Source organism: Cannabis sativa, chromosome 6, assembly GCF_029168945.1.
Source record: "Cannabis sativa cultivar Pink pepper isolate KNU-18-1 chromosome 6, ASM2916894v1, whole genome shotgun sequence".
NCBI lineage: Eukaryota > Viridiplantae > Streptophyta > Magnoliopsida > Rosales > Cannabaceae > Cannabis > Cannabis sativa.
In genome coordinates this window covers 45,305,272-45,324,662 of record NC_083606.1, presented here as the reverse complement: position 1 = coordinate 45,324,662, position 19,391 = coordinate 45,305,272, and the positions used below count along the sequence as shown (strand labels likewise).

The following is a 19,391-nucleotide window of genomic DNA, read 5'->3' as shown; positions in this document are numbered from 1 at the left end:
TCCTGTGTTTGGTTTAAGAATAGACTGAACTATTTTATTTATTTCCTTTTAGAAGAAAAACTTAAATTAAAATTAAAATATATAATAATAAACAAATAAAAAATGAATGATCCACAACAAAAAATAAATAATTAAATTATAAAATTAAATAAAATAATATATCCTATATAATTAAATATATATCATAAATATATAATAAAATAGTTTAACATATTTTTTTATTCAATAAATAATTAAAATAGTAAAATAAAAATACTTTAATAATACAAAATTATTTATGTTAAACACTAATTTAATCACTAATTTAATATAAATATTAATGTTTTAAAATACTTTTATAAATTTTCTAGTCATTTAAAAATAATAATTTTATTGTCATATTGTTTCTCTTAGAATCAATTTAAGTAACTATTGTTTAATTAACAATATTTTAAATTTTGAAAACTTATGTATAATAATTTAAAATTATACATTTTCACTAATTTTAATAAATAATTTTTTAATAAAAAAAAATTTATAAATAAATGTGTGATAATTCTTTCATTTAAATTCTTATAAAATTTAATATATTAATAAAATCAAAATTTAAAAAATGATAAAAAAAAAATCTCATTTGCATGGGATTATTTATCCCACCTTGCTGGATGGGATAAATAATTCCAGACAGATGAGATTAGTTGGCTTAGTTATCCAGACTTCTGCCATGCCCAAACACTGGATTGGACAAATTAGTCTGCCTAATCCAATCCAGTACTGTGTACCAAACAAGATATCCCTAAAGAATAAAATGTGTCAGTATTGAATTTTTGTGCTGGTAGGGATTCTAGGGAAAGAAATTAGTGCCAGTGAAGCAAAAAGCAAAAGAGAATGTTGTTAATCCTAATTAGTTAGAGCCTGGCCCAAGGTGACCTGCATTCTTCCTATTGAGGCCCAACAAGCCTTAAGAAACGATATGCGAGTGTGGGCCGTGTGGCCCTAGAAGGCTGAGAGGTTCTGCCCAGTCGTACGTGAACATGATCACACTATCAAGTTGTGCAGGCTTGCTATAACTCACAAAGTGTGAAAAAAGATTCTCAAACTCAGAGTAAAATCGGGTCAGTGGTTAGGTGATCATGATTCATAAGTGTGTATGCATTTTTTTTTTTTAGAAAATTACACCCAGTACTGTATTTTTAATTTTTTTTTTCTTTTATACTGTTAAATTTTTCTACTTTCAAGTACTGACTTGTTTTTAATGAAAAATTACACATTTTGTTCAATTTAATTAATGTGTATTGCTAAAACTTATTATAATATATTTTTATTAATTTTAAATTTTGTAGAAGTTAAAGTTTTGATGTAACCGATCATGTCACTTTTGTGACAACGTTTCTTTTTTTTTTTTTTTAATTAAAATTAAAAATTAAAAAATTGAGAAACTTTCTCATACACATTTCATTATGTTTTTATCTTTATTTTACATTCTATCTTTTCACTTGGTTTTAATTTTCATGCCTTTTTCTTTCTTTTATTTTTAATTGTATTTGAGCCCCCCCCCCCCCCCCATATTCATCATTTTCTTTGTAAGTGTTTTTTTTTTTTTTTTTTTTTTTTTTTTTTGTATTTCGAAGTCCATAGTTATCATTTTATTTCTTTTCACCCTCTTCTTCCTTAAGTTCTATCTCTCCACTAACATATACGTTTTTTTTTTTTTTTTTCATTTATTGTTCAGTTCTTCTTCTTCATTTTTTTTTTCTTTCTTTCTTTAGTTTTTAAAGTTTTCAGTCATATTTTTGGAAAAGATAAGAGTATGTTTTTTTTTTTCCTTCTTCTGGGTAAGACACCCTTCCGAACCCCTAGCGACCCGACTCTAGTGCTAATTCGCCTTGTTTCCAATCAAAAATTGCAGATCGACTCTTACAATGAGTGTAGCCATTATCTTGAATGGCCTCGTGGTTGGTCCTGCATTGACTGAATTGGGTCTTTGAAGTATACATGTCCATTTTCCAAAAATACGAATAACATTTACCCCTAAGCTTCTAGAACTTGAGAGTTGCAGAGGCTTACAGTCTCCCTTCAAGATTTGTGAGGACACACGGGGTGTTGCAAAGCGTTGACCTTTTGAATTCTACATCTTTGAGTTGTGAATGGCAATGAACTCTTCACTTAATGGAAATAGATTACATGTGACAATGATTTTATGGTCCGTGCAGGTTACACGTGTTGGGAAAATACGTGAGGCCTAAGTTAGCAAGATGACGACTGGGCATGTTAGTGAGCGTTCTCAAGCGAGTGTCATAATTTAAATTACCTTGATCCTACATAAGGCATTTAATGATAATGCTTCAAATACCCATACCATCAGATAGCATTGTATTTTCTGGGGCACAATTTGAGCCATTGGATCAGGAGTACGCGGATCGCCAACTCGTCTATAAATACGGTAAAAATCAACTGTTCACCACTTTTGCTTATTTTGCCTTCTGAGTTTGAATATTTTAGAGGAGAGGAAAATGTTTAAGAATGGAGAAAAAAACCAAAATTGCCTCTGGTGAATGTCCATTTACATAAACGAGTTCCTTCACCTTCTTTTTCAAATATGTTCACGATTAAATCTAGATGCACCACCCCCGAGCTCAACATAGATCCCTCAGGATACTGAGATCACTAGGTTTCCAAACAAACGTTGATGAACTTCTAGATCATGCTTGTACCCTTCAGTCCAGACTCTGGCATCTCGATCAAGTCCTTCCCGTTGTGCCTTTAAATCGGCATGAGCACGACATACAAGTCTCCATTTCAGAACCTTCGCCTTCAACATGTAAGTACTTCCTTACCCTTTTACATTTGCAACTTAACTTGGAGTGAGTAGGTTCTATGTAGATGAATTACTTGGTATGCATGCTTTGGTATGTTTGGCCTATTTTTGTTTGTATTTTTGCTATGTCTGGCGGTGTTTAGGTTTTGTCCTCGTTAGAGTGATCTGAATGTTGACTGAGATAGGCGTAGTTAACTATTTTTGCTATGCTTGTAGAAAATATTAGGTTTTGTGAACTCCCTATTTTTTTTTTCTTGTTGTGCATTTTTGTTGAGTGGGTGAATTCAACAAGGCTTGCGCAAGCATAGCTTGAATAAATTCCTTTGTCTGGGACCCTTATGATTTTGTATGAGATACTTCATGAGCTTTCTATCAATTCATGTGTTCTCGACCTGATCATCCTAGAGCAATATTCCCTGAGGATCTTGCTTCCAGATGTAGGGTCCGACGGGGAACTCTCCAAGCAATTTTTAGGGGAGGACTCTCATGTACCCTTGCTATATTCATTAGTGTGGGTACTAACTGTTGGAATATATTTTATCAGGATCTAGATTTACTACCATGTATGTTATTTAACATCCTAAATATGAATATCTAAAACAATGTAAATAAACACATATAAAGTTTCAGAAACCTTACAGTGGGTGCAGCGGAATTAAATGACTCCTTCCCCTCAAATCTCTAACCCTTGTATCCTTTTTGTAGCAGAGTATCACCAAGATCTGAGCCTGAAACTCCTTCCTTGAATTTGGATCCTTCACAGTCTTACATACTATGATTGAGGACCAACTTGATGTGTGTGGGCACTTACTCAATCACTAAGGCTTGAAAATATTTATGAAGATAGGCTATAGTGTTTCGAAATTGAAGAGGAAGAAGAAGTAAGAGGTCTCATCAAAAAGCTAGGTTTTTAGTTTTGGAGGTATTTTTTTTGGATAATGAGACCATAGCCTTCCTTTTATACTATTTTTCAATCGGGTTATGGTTGAATTATTAGGAATAAAAAATTGATAAAAATAGTGCAAAATAAGCACCTTATGGCCAACCACTTAATGGGCCCCACATTGGTTTGGGCTTTGTCATTTTTCTCAACTATTTTATCTATTTTTCACAAATACCACTTTTTGCAACTTGAACCCTATAAATGCCAAAACTATTTAGTTAATAATTAAAATTAATAATCAAATAAAATTTCCATTTAATATATTTATTAATTAGACTTATTAAAGTCTCTTAATTAACAAATAAACCCAAAAACACTATTTTTTCACAATCAAGCCATATCATAGTGAAGACATGGTCCTTGATGTTTTAGGGAAGAACCTGTAGCTCTGAGAGAATGGTCATCTACCTTTCTCTCGTGTGTCTAGTCTTTCTTTCTTCTTTTCTTTTCCTTAGTCCTTTTCAATCCTTTCTACTGGTTGCTGTGTGTTGGTAGCTGAGTGTTTTGAGCGTGGGTCGATTATCGTGTGGGGTGGAGATTGTAGTTTTTCCTGGTATTGGCTCTATTCCTATTGAATATTAATTGAATATTTAACAAGGTCTGTTTTAGCAATTAATATTTATAAATATATTTTTTTATATAAATCCCTACTATAATTATTTTAACAGTTAAGTCATTTAATTATAATATTTACAATAAAATTTTAGTTTTTTTTTTTACAAAAATTAAACTTCTTTATACATAGATTAGAATTCTCTTCTTGTATAATAAATTTTTAAATAATTAATTATTTTTTTACAACTAGAAGAACTAAGTATGAAACCTCAAGCTGAAGCCTAAGTGGTATATGTTCAAATACCATTGGACTAGAGTAATAATTCTGCATACAATACTACACCGTTTTGTTCTTCACTCTTACAACACTTTTAAACCTCTGGGCAAAATTCAACCTCTAATCCTATTAATATAACTTTTTCTTGTTCAATTTTAATTAAAAAACAGTACGTTGTTCAAATCATTAGCACAAGCTAGGGTTAATAATATACATAAATCTCATAAATCTATGGAAAAGATGATAACTATTGTCGCTGCGCGTACATACTTACCTTTCTAGCAACTATTCAAGCACATCTCCTTGAAATTTCAAGCTCTAGAATCAATTCAAAGCGAGAGATGAAAGAAATTAGAACTTTTCTCTCATTATAGTATCGACATAAATTTCAAGCTTCAGTAATCAACTCAAAGCAAGAGATAAAACTTATTAGCTAAAATACTTCTAGACCACTATTGCTATTATTGCAATGCAAAATTAACAAAAAATTAACGTTAATTAAGAAAAACAGTGACATAAAAAAAAAACAAAAAGAAATCAAAACTATTATGATACATAGAGTGAGGGTTGGAGTACCTTACCTGCCATGGCTAATAAGATTACTGTGATTTATTGTGTTGTTGAGAAATTGAAGACATCGACGAAAATCAGAGAAAGCGATGGGGAGAAGAGAGCAATGAAGATAGGTTTCTCTATTTTTGATGTCTGATTTTTGTTTCTTTGAAATTAGAAATTGCTCTCAGATTTTCTGAAAATTTAATAAATATAGGAAATTACTAGCGAAGGGTCTTCAAGTGAAAGGGTCTTTCAATTTCGTACAAAACAAGTCGAAGCAAGCAGAGAGGTTTTTTTTTTTTTTTTTTTTCGAGTTAAAGGTTGCTTCGTTTTTGGCGAGCTTGACTTTATTTTTTGACTTTGGTTTGATTTTTCAATAATTGACTCCTTATGCAAAAAAAAAAAAAAAAAAAAAAAAAAAAAAAAACGGAAGGAGGAGTTTAGCCTTTTTTTTTTGGAAAATACATTCAACCTATTTAAATAAAAACAAACTAAATAATTAAGTGTAAATAAACCCTAAACCCTAAAAGATTCTTATTTAGTAATAAATTACAAAATTAATTAATAATTATAATTAATTTAATTTTAAAATATAATTAATTTTAATTAAAATTTTATAAGGAAATAAATTATTAGGTAACTATCAGGTTATAAGTTAATTATTATTTATTTTCCAAATTAATCACAATCATTTAATACTAATCCAGTAACTAAAATAATGTAACCATGATGGTTATATATTTAATATAGCCATTGAAACCCATCCTAATTTTAAATTATGCAATCTTAATGGGTATTATCCATAAATGAGTAAAATTAGAAAATTTTGAGTTTTTATGCTTAATTTTTTTTTATCTAATTAAAAAAATCTTTAATTTTTATATCATATAGGCTGAGATTGTTCCATCAGTAAAAAATTTTAAAAAAAAGTTTTTAGCAAGAAAAATAAGAAAAGAAAAAGTTGAGTTTGAGTTAAATATTTTTGTATGAACATATTTTTGATATAGTGTAAAAAGAGATATTTTTTGATATTTTTTTTTTTAATTAAGTAGTTAAATTAAGCATAGAAATTTAAATTTGTGATTTCATTATTCGTTATTAGATTAAAATTCGATGGTTTGATATTTTTCAAATTAATATTTATGGTTAAATTTGTTTAGTAACCATTCATGGGTAATACCCATTAAGAAGTGTTCCATACATATCTATTCTATATAAAATGTGGCTATATAACATAATTCTTGGTTTATGAGAAATTATTGGGTGATTTTCTTTTTTAAATAAAAAAAATAACAAATTATTAGATGTTGCCACGTAAAGGGTCAACATTCATGTAGTTAGTTAAACCTAAATATAATTAATCCACCTAAAGTTTTGCAATTAATAATAAATTTGTTCATATTGTTTATTTGTTTTTATTAAAAAGTATTTTCAAATTTTGATATTTAGAATTAGTTAAATTTTAAATTAAATTTGAATGTTTTCATAGTTTAACGAGATGAGCATTTTCATTAATTCCGAAGATAAATTTAAGACGAATAATAATTTTTTTAATTACTATTACAAAGTATAATAATAATTTTTGTTTTTATTTAAATCACTATATTATACTTTTAAATTTCAATGATTATCACTACATTGAATATTATTAATTTTAAAATTATGATATTAAAAAAAACTAAAAACTAAAATAAAATTAATATACATGACTTGACACGTAACATATATCTAGTATATACATATATATATTTATGTATAATAATATAAAATTTAATTACTCATCATTTTTGGATTTTTTTTTTTGATAAAATCACACAAAATATAATATTTATCCAATTACTAAAACTCTATCCTCCGATTAAAACTTGGTAGCTACTAGGGGTGTGCAGAAAGTCATCCAATCCAATTCCAACCGACCGATCCAATCCCAACCGATCCAATAGAATCGGATATCCAATTATAATTGGATCGGATCGGATGCAAATTTTAAAAATCCAATTGGATCGGATCGGATATTGGATGAGACATCCGATCCAATGGATAACCGATCCAATCCAATCCAATATCATCCAATGTCCATCCAATCATATTTAATATTTATAATTTTATATATTTAATTATTTTATTTAATATTTTATATATTATTTTATTATTTATTAGGTTTTAAATTATGTTTTTTCATATAATTTTTTTTTTAATGAAATTAGCCTAAATAGTGGTTAAATTGGATTGGATTCATCCATGAGATTCATTGGATGGATCCAATCCAATCTAATAAAAAACCAGTTAAAGCATCCAATGGATGGAACCGATCCAATCCAATACATCCATTGGATCGGATCAGATCGGATGACTCAATTCAATTGGATTGGATCGGATGAAAAAATCCAATATCCAATAAATAATTGGATTGGATCGGATGAGTCCAAATCCATTAGATGTGATCCAATGAACACCCCTAGTAGCTAATATAAATACCACACATTACTCACACATCACACATGAGTAATATCATTTTTTTTTATATATAAAATCACACCACTAGTTTTAAAGAAATGATACAAAATACAATCTTTTTATTACATTGGAAATAAAAATAAATAAACAAAAACTTACCTAATTTTTCTTATAAAACCGCACACACACTCACCACACCAATTTTCACTACTACAAAAAATTCTTTTTATGTCTCTTTTTCATGTCCAACAAAAACAATGTTGGACATTAAAAATATTTTAGGGATTTTTCTAGTCTAACATTGTTGGACATGAAAAAAATTTCATCATGTCCAACAATGTTGGACTAGAAAACAAGTAGTGGACGTTATATGTATTTTTAATTTTTAAAAAATTGGTCTATTTTCAAGTCCAACTATGCTGGACTAGAAAAATGTTATAGAAAGTTTTCTAGTCCATCTCTGCTGGACTAGAAAATAATTTAGAGAGTTTTCTAGTCCAACTATGTTGGACATACCATTTCTTAAAAGGAGAATTCTATGTGCACCCATAAAATGATAAATACACCTTATTTTAAAAAAAATATAAAATTAAATAATTTTTAAAAATTACTTTTAATATTTTTTTTTAAATATTTTTCTCGCATTATTTTATATTAATTTCAATACTTATTTTGATTTTATCTTCATAATTTTTTCTAATTCATGTATATATATTTTTTTTTATTTTTTTCTAAGAAAAATTCATATAATTTTTTATTTTAATTTTTTTATCATAATATTTTAAATATAATTTATTTTTGTTTGATAGGTATATTTTTTAAGAATATGAATTGGAAGAAAAAAGTTAAAAAACTTAGTACAATTAAAAATATAAATTTTAAATAAAATAAAAAATATTAAAATTGAGTGTCTTTAAAAAATTTTAAGGTATAAATAAAATTTCCCTTCTTAAAAAATAAATAATACCCTATTAAATATAAAAGTTAATAAAAAGCTAATAATTAAAATAAATATGCCCATAATAACTTTTTTTTGAATTTATACCCACAATCACAAAGACCAAGAATAAAAACTGTCACCCAAACAGTTTGGTCAAATTTTGAAAAAGGGCATATCTTTTTTTCTGAATAGGGCATACTAAATGTAAATGCAAGGTGAGTCTTGTCTATTGACATGGTTGGGTTCTAAAAAGTATTGTTTTGTTTTGTTCTGTAATTGAGTCTACGTACTTCTTATCAAAGTTTTTTACGGTATGGCGGAGGAGTTTATGAATGATGCAATGGAGGAGGAGGAGATGGGCAGATTAGTGTATGATGATGATGATGAAGATCTATTGGAGTTTGACGATCGTTGGTGTCTTGTGGGGAGATTCCTAACCAAACAGGGAGTAGATTTTCAGGCTATGCAACATAAAATGGCCACTCTTTGGCAGCCGGGGAGAGGTATGTATGTCAAAGAACTCGGTCCAAATCATTTTTTCTTTCAATTTTACCATGAGGTAGATATTGAAAGGGTTATCGATGGAAGTCCTTGGACTTTTGATCGCGCACCATTGATTTTTGAAAGGGTGACACCGGGTGCTAATCCGAGATCGATCCCGTTAAACCAACTGGATTTTGGGATTCAACTACATGATATGACATCGGGGTTCAAGTCTGAGAGAGTGGTTCGGGATGTTGGCAATTATATAGGCAAATTTGTTAAGTCCGACCCTAACAATTTTGCGGGTGTGTGGAGGGACTACCTCAGAGTTAGAGTCACAATTCGGGTGGACAAACCTCTCGAACAAAAGATGAAACTGGAAAAGAAGAGTGGTGTTTCTTGCAAGATCCTATTCAAATATGAGGATCTCCCTACATTTTGCTTCATCTGTGGTGTACTTGGCCATTCGGAACGTTTCTGTGATAGGTTATTTGAGACTCCTCTTCATTTGATTGACAAGCCGTATGGCTTGGAGTTAAAGGCAGCCCCGAGGAGACGACACTACACTATGGGGGCTCAATGGCTCCGATCGGCCGTCGTGGCAAAGGCTGGTGCGTCAAGCTCTCATGGAGGTGAGAGGGGACAACACAATAATGATACAGAGAAAAATCCGGGGATGGGGAATTCGCCAGCAAACAATCCGAATATGAATATAGATTATGGAAAGAATCCCACTAATCAAGCCGCTGAAAGCAATGGAGACATATATGGCAAGTCAAAAGCCATTGAATTGATTACAGGATCAAAGGATAATGATGCCGTGCCTAGTATCCAGGTGGTTGATTTGAAAATAAGAAAAACAATAATGGACAGTGATTATAATGGGGAGGAGGTTGATGAGTTGGTTGGGCCATATGATAAAATGGTCAATGACGTTAGTGGGGTTGAGTATGAAGATGTAAACATGGGCTTTAATGATGGGGTTAATCAAAAAAACTTCTTTGGGGCGGGTTCTGGTTCTCAGGCCCGCCGGGCATTATGAATGTTTTGAGCTGGAATTGCCGTGGGCTTGGGAACCAACGGGCTTTTCAATTCCTTAAAGAGACTATCTCTCATAAGAAACCCAAATTTGTTTTTCTTTGTGAAACTAAATGTAATAAGTTGAGAATGGAATGGATTGGAAGACAATTGGACTTTGAAGGGGTCTTTGTGGTGGAGGCCCAAGGTTTTAGTGGTGGGTTAGCCTTTTTATGGAAAGAGAAAGAAGAGGGAACTTTATTGGGCTTTTCTACAAACCATATTGATATGTGTGTGAAAGGAGAGGGTAATGAAACATGGAGACTCACTGGGGTTTATGGGGACCCGAATAGGACCAACAGACACAAGACCTGGGATCTTCTTCGCACGATCACCAACGATTCTTCCCTCCCTTGGTGTGTCATAGGTGATCTCAATAACGTTTTGACTCAGGAGGATAAGCAAGGAGGACACCCGTATCCAAGGTGGTTGATCGAAGGCTTTCAAAATTGCCTTAATGAGTGTGGCTCACTGATATGGAACTCACAGGCTATCGCTTTACATGGGAGAAAAGCCGGGGGACAAGCTCCTGGATCGAAGCTCGACTTGATCGAGCCCTTGCTTCAGATGCCTGGTTTCAACTCTTTCCTGCTGCCTCGCTAATCAATTTGGAGCACTCAACGTCCGACCATTGTCCCTTGCTGTTGGAGCCGACTGTGCAAAGTAAGTTTCTTCCTTATCATCGTTTTCGTTTTGAAAATGCGTGGCTCAAAGAACCTATGTGCTATCAAATTATTGAAGATTGTTGGAGTAGAGATGGTAACATGGGAATCATTGATAAGTTGAACTTATGTGCCACTAACCTTGCTAGCTGGGGGAAGGAAATTACTGGGTGTTTTAAGAAAAGAATAAGAAGTTGTAAGGAGGAACTTAATCGATTGAAGAATCTGAGGGATGCTTCTTCGGTTTCTCGATATGATGAAGTCAAAAATCAACTTTCAACTATTCTTGATCAAAGAGAGACGTTTTGGAAACAAAGAGCCAAACAGTTTTGGCTTAAGGAAGGTGACCACAATAGCAAATACTTTCATCTTATGGCTAGTAAAAGAAAGAGGAATAACAACATCACAAAACTCAAAAATGACCAAGGTGTTTGGGTTGACTGGGACCACGACTTGAAGGAGGTCATGGTTGAGTATTTTTCCTCTTTGTTTTCGGCATCTGGTGTGTTTTGTCAGGAGGTTATTGATAGTGTCGATAGGTTGGTACCTGAGATAGCCAATGAAGAGTTTAATTTGGTAGTGTCGGAAGAGGAGGTGCGCAAAGCGGTGTTTCAAATGCACCCAGACAAAAGTCCTGGACCAGACGACATGACTCCAGCTTTTTATCAAAAGTGTTGGAACGTGATCAAATCTGATGTGCTTAGTTTTGTTCAACGGTTCTTTGAAAATGGGCGGCTGGTTTCAGAATGTAGTATGGCTAATGTGGTGTTGATTCCGAAAAAAAAGAATCCAGATACGATGAAGGACTTGCGGCCTATTGCTCTTTGTAACGTCTTATACAAAGTTGTAACAAAAGTCATGGCAAATCGGATGAAACCGTACATGGATGCAATAATTTCAGACTCCCAAAGTGCATTCATACCAGGAAGATTGATCTCGGATAACGTAATGGTTTCATTTGAAGTCCTCCATTACTTGAAGCGAAAAAGAAAGGGTAAGACGGGTTTCATGGCACTTAAACTGGATATGAGTAAGGCTTACGATCGGATCGAATGGCCTTTTTTGGAAGCTATGTTACTGAAAATGGGGTTTACTCATAGATGGATTGGCTTAATCATGTCTTGTGTCTCTTCTGCGAATTACAAAATCATTCATGGGTGTCATGAAATGGGCCCAATCAATCCTACTAGAGGCATTCGTCAGGGCGATCCGCTTTCTCCCTATTTGTTTATCCTTTGTGCAGAAGGCCTATCATCTCTCTTGCGAAAATATGAACACAATGGTTATATCCACGGTTGCAAGGTCGCTAATGGGGCGCCCCGGGTCTCTCACATGCTATTCGCTGACGATAGTTATTTGTATTGTAAGGCTACCTTGGAAGAATCTCACCGCATTCAGGAATTACTCCGTAAATTTGAGCTTGCATCTGGGCAGCAAGTGAACTTGGCAAAGTCTTCAATCTTCTTTAGTGGTAATACAACACCAGCGGTTAGAAGTCAAGTTTGTTCATTTCTAAATGTTTCAGAGGCGGCTGAAGGAAGTTTTTACTTGGGTCTCCCTAGTACTATGTCTCGCAACAAGACTATTGTTCTAGGATTCTTAAAAGATAAGGTGCGGAAGCGTATACAAGGTTGGGAAGGCAAGTTTTTATCTAGAGCGGGAAAAGAAATCCTTGTTAAAACAGTTTTGCAATCCTTACCGACTTACGCTATTAGTGTTTTCCTACTTCCTTTGGAGATTAGCAGAGAAATTGAGAGAATGATGACTAAATTCTGGTGGCAAACCTCTAAGAACTCTCAAAAAGGCATCCATTGGATGGCCTGGGACAAACTAAGCAAGAACAAGAAAGGGGGCGGTCTTGGCTTTCGCGATTTGCGGGACTTTAATTTGGCGATGCTAGGGAAACAAGGATGGAGATTAGTGTCTAGACCGGACTCTCTAGCTTCAAGAGTGTTCAAAGCTAGATATTATAATGATGGTTCTTTTCTCACTGCCCAACTCGGCTCCAACCCAAGCTTTGTGTGGCGAAGCATTTTGGAGGCTCAAGAATTGGTTCGTAAAGGTATAAGGTGGTGTGTGGGTAATGGACAGTCTATATCTGTCATGGGTGAGCCTTGGTTACCAGACGAAAATAACCCATTGGTTACTTCATCTCACCCGACCCTTGCTAGTGCTACTGTGGCGAGTCTTATGTCCATGGACAATGAGGGTTGGGACAATGAAATTATAGAAGACCTATTTGAAACCCGAGACCAGCAGTTGATTAAAAGCATTCCCCTTCAAGCTCCCACTGCCATGGATAGATTGTACTGGACTTTGGAGACCTCTGGGATTTATTCAGTTAAGAGCGCATACAGTTTTTTGCAAAAAGAAAAAGGCTACTGGTATGAGGATCAAACCGCTTCTTTCTGGAATAAATTGTGGAGTTTGAAAGTCCCTCCTAAAATAGCAAATCTGCTATGGCGTGCGTGTACGGAGTGTCTCCCAACTCTTGTTCAGCTTCGAATCAAGAAGGTAGTCAGCTGTGTTCTCTGCCCGTTGTATCAGACCGAAGAAGAATCAACCTTGCACAGCCTCGTCACCTGCACTGTGGTTCAACAATGCTGGAACCGTGTGGGAATTGGAACTTCGGCCACACCAGAAATGTCATTTCTGCAATGGTGCAGCAGCCAGTTTCAAGCTGCAAGTGGAGAACAATGGTGCCTTATTGCAGCAGTTTGCTGGGCTGTTTGGGGCGCCCGAAACAATCTCGTGTGGCAGAGAAAACTTTTTAACCCCGTAAATGTGGTCGCGTTTGCAACAAAGTATCTTGATCAATGGAAGAATGCTAGAAATTCCAATTTGGATACATCTCAGGCTGTTTTTCAGTTCGGTGATGGTAATGAGCATTGGACACCTCCTAATGGTAACAGTATCAAGATTAATGTGGATGCGGCTTTGTTTGATGGTGGACATAAGTATGGTTTGGGAATGGTGGCTCGTGATCAACACGGTCTCCTCCTTGAAGCCCGAACAGTTCTCTCACATAGTTTGGTTGATCCTCCTCTCGCTGAAGCTATCGGTTTGAAGGAAGCTCTTAGTTGGATTAAGGAAAAGCAATGGCAAAATGTTCAACTGGAATCTGATTGCCTCGGTGCTATTCAAGCTATTCGTAGCTTTTTAAAAATGCTTTCTTTGTTTGGTTTAGTTATTCATGATTGTAAGACTTTGATTAACTCTATTGGTAATGTTTCAGTTTCTTTTGTGAAACGATCAGCTAATGTAGTGGCCCATCACTTTGCGAAGGCTGCTATATTATTCCCTGATCGTCGATTCAGTTTGGAGGATGTTCCAACTGATTTGTTACTTGTTTGGTAGCGGAAGTTATTGGTTAATAAACCAATTGATCATTCAAAAAAAAAAAAAAAAGAATAAAAACTGTCCAAATTTATATTTTTGTTAAGGGGTCCGAATTTCAATACCATATGTATTTTCATCTTTATTACTATAGTATTTACTTATACTTATTTATTATTTATTAAATAATTATTTTTTCCTTTCCATTTAAAAACTAAAAAGCCTAGCATATATCTCATCATCACAAACCAGCCGCACGCCACACCAAACTTCCTGTTCTCTTCTCCATTTCTTTGCTAGTTCATCTGTCTTTCTCTTCTCTCTTCACCAAGGTTCTCAAGTCCTCCACCACTATTGTGTCCTCCGCTGCGTCCTCCTCCGAACACGATGAACTGAACATCCACGTTTCTCCATGGTGGATTTGTTTCTCCGGCCCCAATTCTCCAGCACCGCGCACGTTTCTCCATGTACTGAACTTCCTCCATTCTCTCTGTCTCACTTCGCCGGAGCTAAAGCCGAAGTTGAAAGAGAGAATGATGATGATGGAGGACGAGAAAGATGATGGTTTTGCTACAGAGAACTGAAAGAGAGAGCAACAAAGACCAAGATCTGAAGTCGGAGTTGAAGCCACGACCCTGCTCGTCTTCTCTTTTCGCCGTAGCTGAAGCTGTGGCTGACAAAGGAGCAACCATCTCGAGTGCTGACGACGGAGCTCCGGGGATTCTTTTATATATATTTTATCATTTTTAAGTTTTGTGTTAGTCTATTTTATGAAATTTTAGAATTGTACTTTTTTTTTATTTAATCTGTAAATTGTATCTTTTTTTGAATTTGAGATTGTATTACCTGTTGTTTTAACAGGTTCATTATGAAAATGATTTTTTTTTTTATTCTATTGATGTTATAATGCTAGTATAATTAATTACAATAAATTATTAAATTTAAATCTAAAATTATATTATTTAATTAATATCATGCATATATATAAATTATTAATTTTCAAAATATTTACCTTTAATTGCTTTCAAAATTTTTTTACTTTCCTAGTCCAACATTATTGGACTACAAATATACACCTGGTTAAAGGATGAATCTATGAATCACGCAGAGCTAGTATTGCAATTGTTTCCACCAAAGTAAACAAACCTTTAACAGAATAAGACCAACCTGTGTCAGCATGTTTATAAATAAGTTCACCAATTGTGTTTATAAATAAGTCTTTGAGCTTCATTAGACAATATCCTGTGATTTTACACATGCTTGTTATGACTGTGATATGAATCTGACATAGTACATAACGATTAGGAATACACATAGAGCATTGGTTATCTCAATAAAGCTTTGTAATAAACGAAAGAATATATCGTTTTCTGAGGTGGAATAATGAAAGGAGGATCAATAAAGATAGAAGCATATATGTTTGTATGACTATCTTCATTTAGTTTCTGAAGATCCAATAGAGACTTAAAAAGAATAAAGAAAATAATGCAGACAAGGAGAGGATTGAACCGGTTTTTGATGGGGATGATTATTGGTGTTGTCTTCCTTCGAATGCCTACTGTTTTAGGAGGTGAGTCATCTGAATTTGAATCATTAATTTTGTTTCTTAGAGCTGTTGATCCTCAAAACATGTTAAGTTTTTTAGGCCAGGATGCATCAAGCAAAAATCCATGCTTGGATAAGTGGAAGGGTGTGAAATGTAACATAGTTAGTACCAGCATTCTTGAAATTAGCCTTGAAAACTTAAATCTTAATGGTGTACTTGATGCAAATTCATTATGCAAGCTTCCAAATATTCGAGTTCTTAGCTTAGCCGAAAACAGAATTCAAGGAAACATTCCAAACGCCATAATGTATTGCAGAAAGTTGACCTATTTAAATCTAAGCAGTAATCTCCTAAGTGGGAGGATTCCAAGGGATCTAGCCAAAATGAAATATCTTAGGAAATTGGACATCTCCAATAATCATTTTGAGGGTATGATCCCGATTTTCCAAGTGGAATCGAAGAAACCGAATAGTAGAATTATGTACCTGGAAGAGTTTAAGGATCATACTAATGTGTCCCCAGAGAGTTCCCAAAGTGACAATTCTGAGGAAAAGAGTTGGCTCAAGAGATCACAAAACTGGATACCATTAGTTATTGGACTCTCTTTGTTCATTTTTGTGACATACTTGGCGGGGAAGAAGGCATCAGAATTGGCAAGAGACAAGGCAATTCTGAAGTCTCTTCATTACTCTCCAACTATGACCCCTCAAGTTAGGACAACAGAGGAAGTGAAGCCAGAGAGAATACTATCTGATCTTGTCTTTTTTGTTGATGAGGAAGAGAGATTCGAAATGGAGGAATTTCTTGAAGCCACAGCTGATTTAAGAAGTCAGAGTCTTTTAAGTAGTTTGTACAAGGTAATACTCAAGAACAATGCGGTGTATTCAGTGACAAGATTGAAGAGATTGCAAGTTTCCTTTGAGGAATTTTGCAAAATTATGAATCTGATTGGAGATGTGAAGCATCCAAACATTTTACCTCTTGTTGCTTATAGTTTTACTCCTGAAGATAAACTCCTAATCTACAAGTATCAAAACAAAGGCAGTCTGCTTAACCTGTTTGAAGGTGAGTTAATTTCATCATTTTTGCACTTAATTAATCAGACATGTTTAAAATTATGCTGTTCTAACGTAAACTACATAATCAGTCTGATCAAAATCAAAAAATTACTACAAATTTTTTTCTCTTTTTGTTTAGATCTTTGAGGCTATAATTTGTTTGAGCATGTATCTGCAGATTATATCGAAAGCAAGAGGGATTTCCCATTAAGACTTCGATTGTCAATAGCAGGAGGAATTGCAAGGGGTTTGAGCTTCATGTATAGAATTACTAATGAGCATGAAACAATACTACATCATGGGAATCTTAAACTTTCAAATATTCTGTTGGATGACAATGATGAAGCAGTCATAAGCGAATTCGGGCACTCGAGATTTCTAGACCCCAAGGGAGATGGGATATGTTCCTCCAAAGGCTACACAGCACCAGAGAAAGGTGTATCCGAAAAAGGAGATGTGTATAGCTTTGGAGTGATACTCTTAGAGCTTCTCACAGGAAAACCTGTAGAGAGAACAGGTGTAGACCTTCCTAAATTGGTGAATGCCATGATAAGAGAGGAGTGGACTGGAGAGGTGTTTGATAGGGAAATAGCTAAGGCTGAAGCAGCTCACTGGGCTTTCATTTTGCTGAATATTGCTCTTAAGTGTGTCTCTGAACTCCCCGAAAACCGGCCTACTATGGAAGAGGTTTTGGAAAAGATTGAAGATGTTATGAATGAAGAGCAAGACCCTACCATGTCACCATTGTCTTCTTCTCGTGAATGTCACCAAGATACTTGTCTTCTACATAGCATCATAGCTGAGACATGGGAAACTCCTGGATCAAATTATTGAACCTTAATTAGTAATTGCTTTCTGAAACATCACTACCTACATTAATTAATAATTTTCATACTTTTTCATCATGTAATTCCCGGATTGCATAAGTAGTCTTTAGCAAAGTACTTTTGTCTGTTGAGTATAGATTAATTAATTCATCAATTTGGAGACTAGGGTATGTATTTGCTTAGTTCTCATATCTCTGTGCTTATAGATATATACATGAGATATTTGCTTTCTTCACAATAATTAGGCCCACCAAAGAATCTGTTGGTTGTTTCTTGCTAATCACGACAGCTCTTCTGACCAAGTTTACGTTACTTGGAGAGCATTTCCATGATGCAAGCAAGATTACCATGTGACAGAATATATATGATATATAAACATATAGAAAAGAACTGTGACCAATACTGAAAATTAATATATATTTTTTTAAAAAATAAGTGATGGGCAATTTAAATGATTCTGCATTTGTTTTTTAAAGATCTAAAGATAAATAGTTGGATTTATTTTGTAGTAAAATTCCTTAGGTAATTTTTTTTTTTTTTTTTTTTTTTTTATGAAAATCAGTGATTCAATTATAAAAAAAAGTTTGAGATTGGACTTTTGTTCCTAACAATATTTGGTATATCAATAATAACTATACCAACCATAAACTCAAACATAATAACTACTAACCATAAACACTAAAACTATATTTTGTCCTCCACTTCTATTTTGTTCTCATCTATGTCCTCACTCATATACTAAAAAAAATAATGTATATTCTAATCATCAAGATCAACTACGTAAGGCTCCTGCAAAAAATTAAAAACAAAGAAAAGTATTAATAATAAAAACTAATAATTTATTTGATAAATTATAAAAACTTAACTAATTACCATTGTTGGATCAACATCATTATCTTGGTCCTTCACTGTTGATGTAAAAAAAAACAAGACAAAAATTAATTCAAATGAAAAAATATATATGAATATACAATTGTTAAATGATATCTACTTTTTGTTAGGCATCAACCAATTTTGTGTACATACTAATGCTTCTAATGTAGAAGGATGAAGCCTCGATTGATGTGGACTCACGTGTCTACCACCAGTGCTGAATGTAGATTCCAAAGCAACAGGCACAACAAATACATCCTTAGCAATCATACTCAACAAAGGGTATTTGAGGCATGTCACCTTCCAATAATTGCATATATCAAATAACTCTTCAGTCCTAGGTACCTTGTTCTCCTCTAAATATAAATCCAGTTCAGACTTCACATTCTCTACTCGATAGGAAGCTCTAACAAATCTGTCAAAGTTAGAAAGGGCATCCAATCGCCGTGTTGAAGAAGATGTTGATACATTTTTCCACCTGAACCCTTCTTTCTCTCAAATGAGGAAACTTAGAACCGTACTCCTCCAGTAGCTCGCAACAAAGCTCACGAACATTTGCAATTTAGTTACATATTGCTCATCTCCATAGATTACAGGGAACTAATATTCGAGCAACATAAATTTGTACCTCGGGTCTAAAAAAACTGCCACACACATAAGCCCGTGAATCTTTCCCCAATATTTTTGGAACTTAGACATCATTTAAATTGCCATGTCCTTAATAAAAGGCACATTTGATGACATCCATGATTCAATATTTGTCTTGATTTCACATATTTTTGGGAAAAAAATATTGGCGGTTGGGTACTTTGTTCCAAAAAATAATTCTCTCACTTTATGAAACAACTCTAATTTATAACATAATTTTGGAGCATTCTGCCAATCAACTTCCGAAGGGGCACACCTTAAATGCAACTTGCGTAGCCTTGCACGTTCAAATACCGTCTTGTACGATAAAGCTGTGTAAGGATCCAAAAATTTGAATTCTACCTTGTAACACAATCA

The 19,391-nt window shown here is 33.7% G+C and overlaps 2 protein-coding genes across 2 annotated transcripts; both read left to right on the top strand.

Annotated features, from left to right (window-relative positions):
- Positions 1-8,837: 8,837 nt before the first annotated feature.
- On the top strand, positions 8,838-10,049 carry LOC115704420 (uncharacterized). The gene has a single exon (XM_061118121.1). The coding sequence runs from the start codon at positions 8,838-8,840 to the stop codon at positions 10,047-10,049; it is 1,212 nt and encodes a 403-aa protein (XP_060974104.1).
- A 5,219-nt stretch (positions 10,050-15,268) lies between these two features.
- Positions 15,269-17,905, top strand: LOC115695217 (leucine-rich repeat receptor-like protein kinase PXC1). The gene is made up of 2 exons (XM_030622300.2): positions 15,269-16,693; positions 16,865-17,905. The coding sequence occupies exons 1-2, from the start codon at positions 15,568-15,570 to the stop codon at positions 17,518-17,520; spliced, it is 1,782 nt and encodes a 593-aa protein (XP_030478160.1). The 5' UTR covers positions 15,269-15,567; the 3' UTR covers positions 17,521-17,905.
- Positions 17,906-19,391: the final 1,486 nt, after the last annotated feature.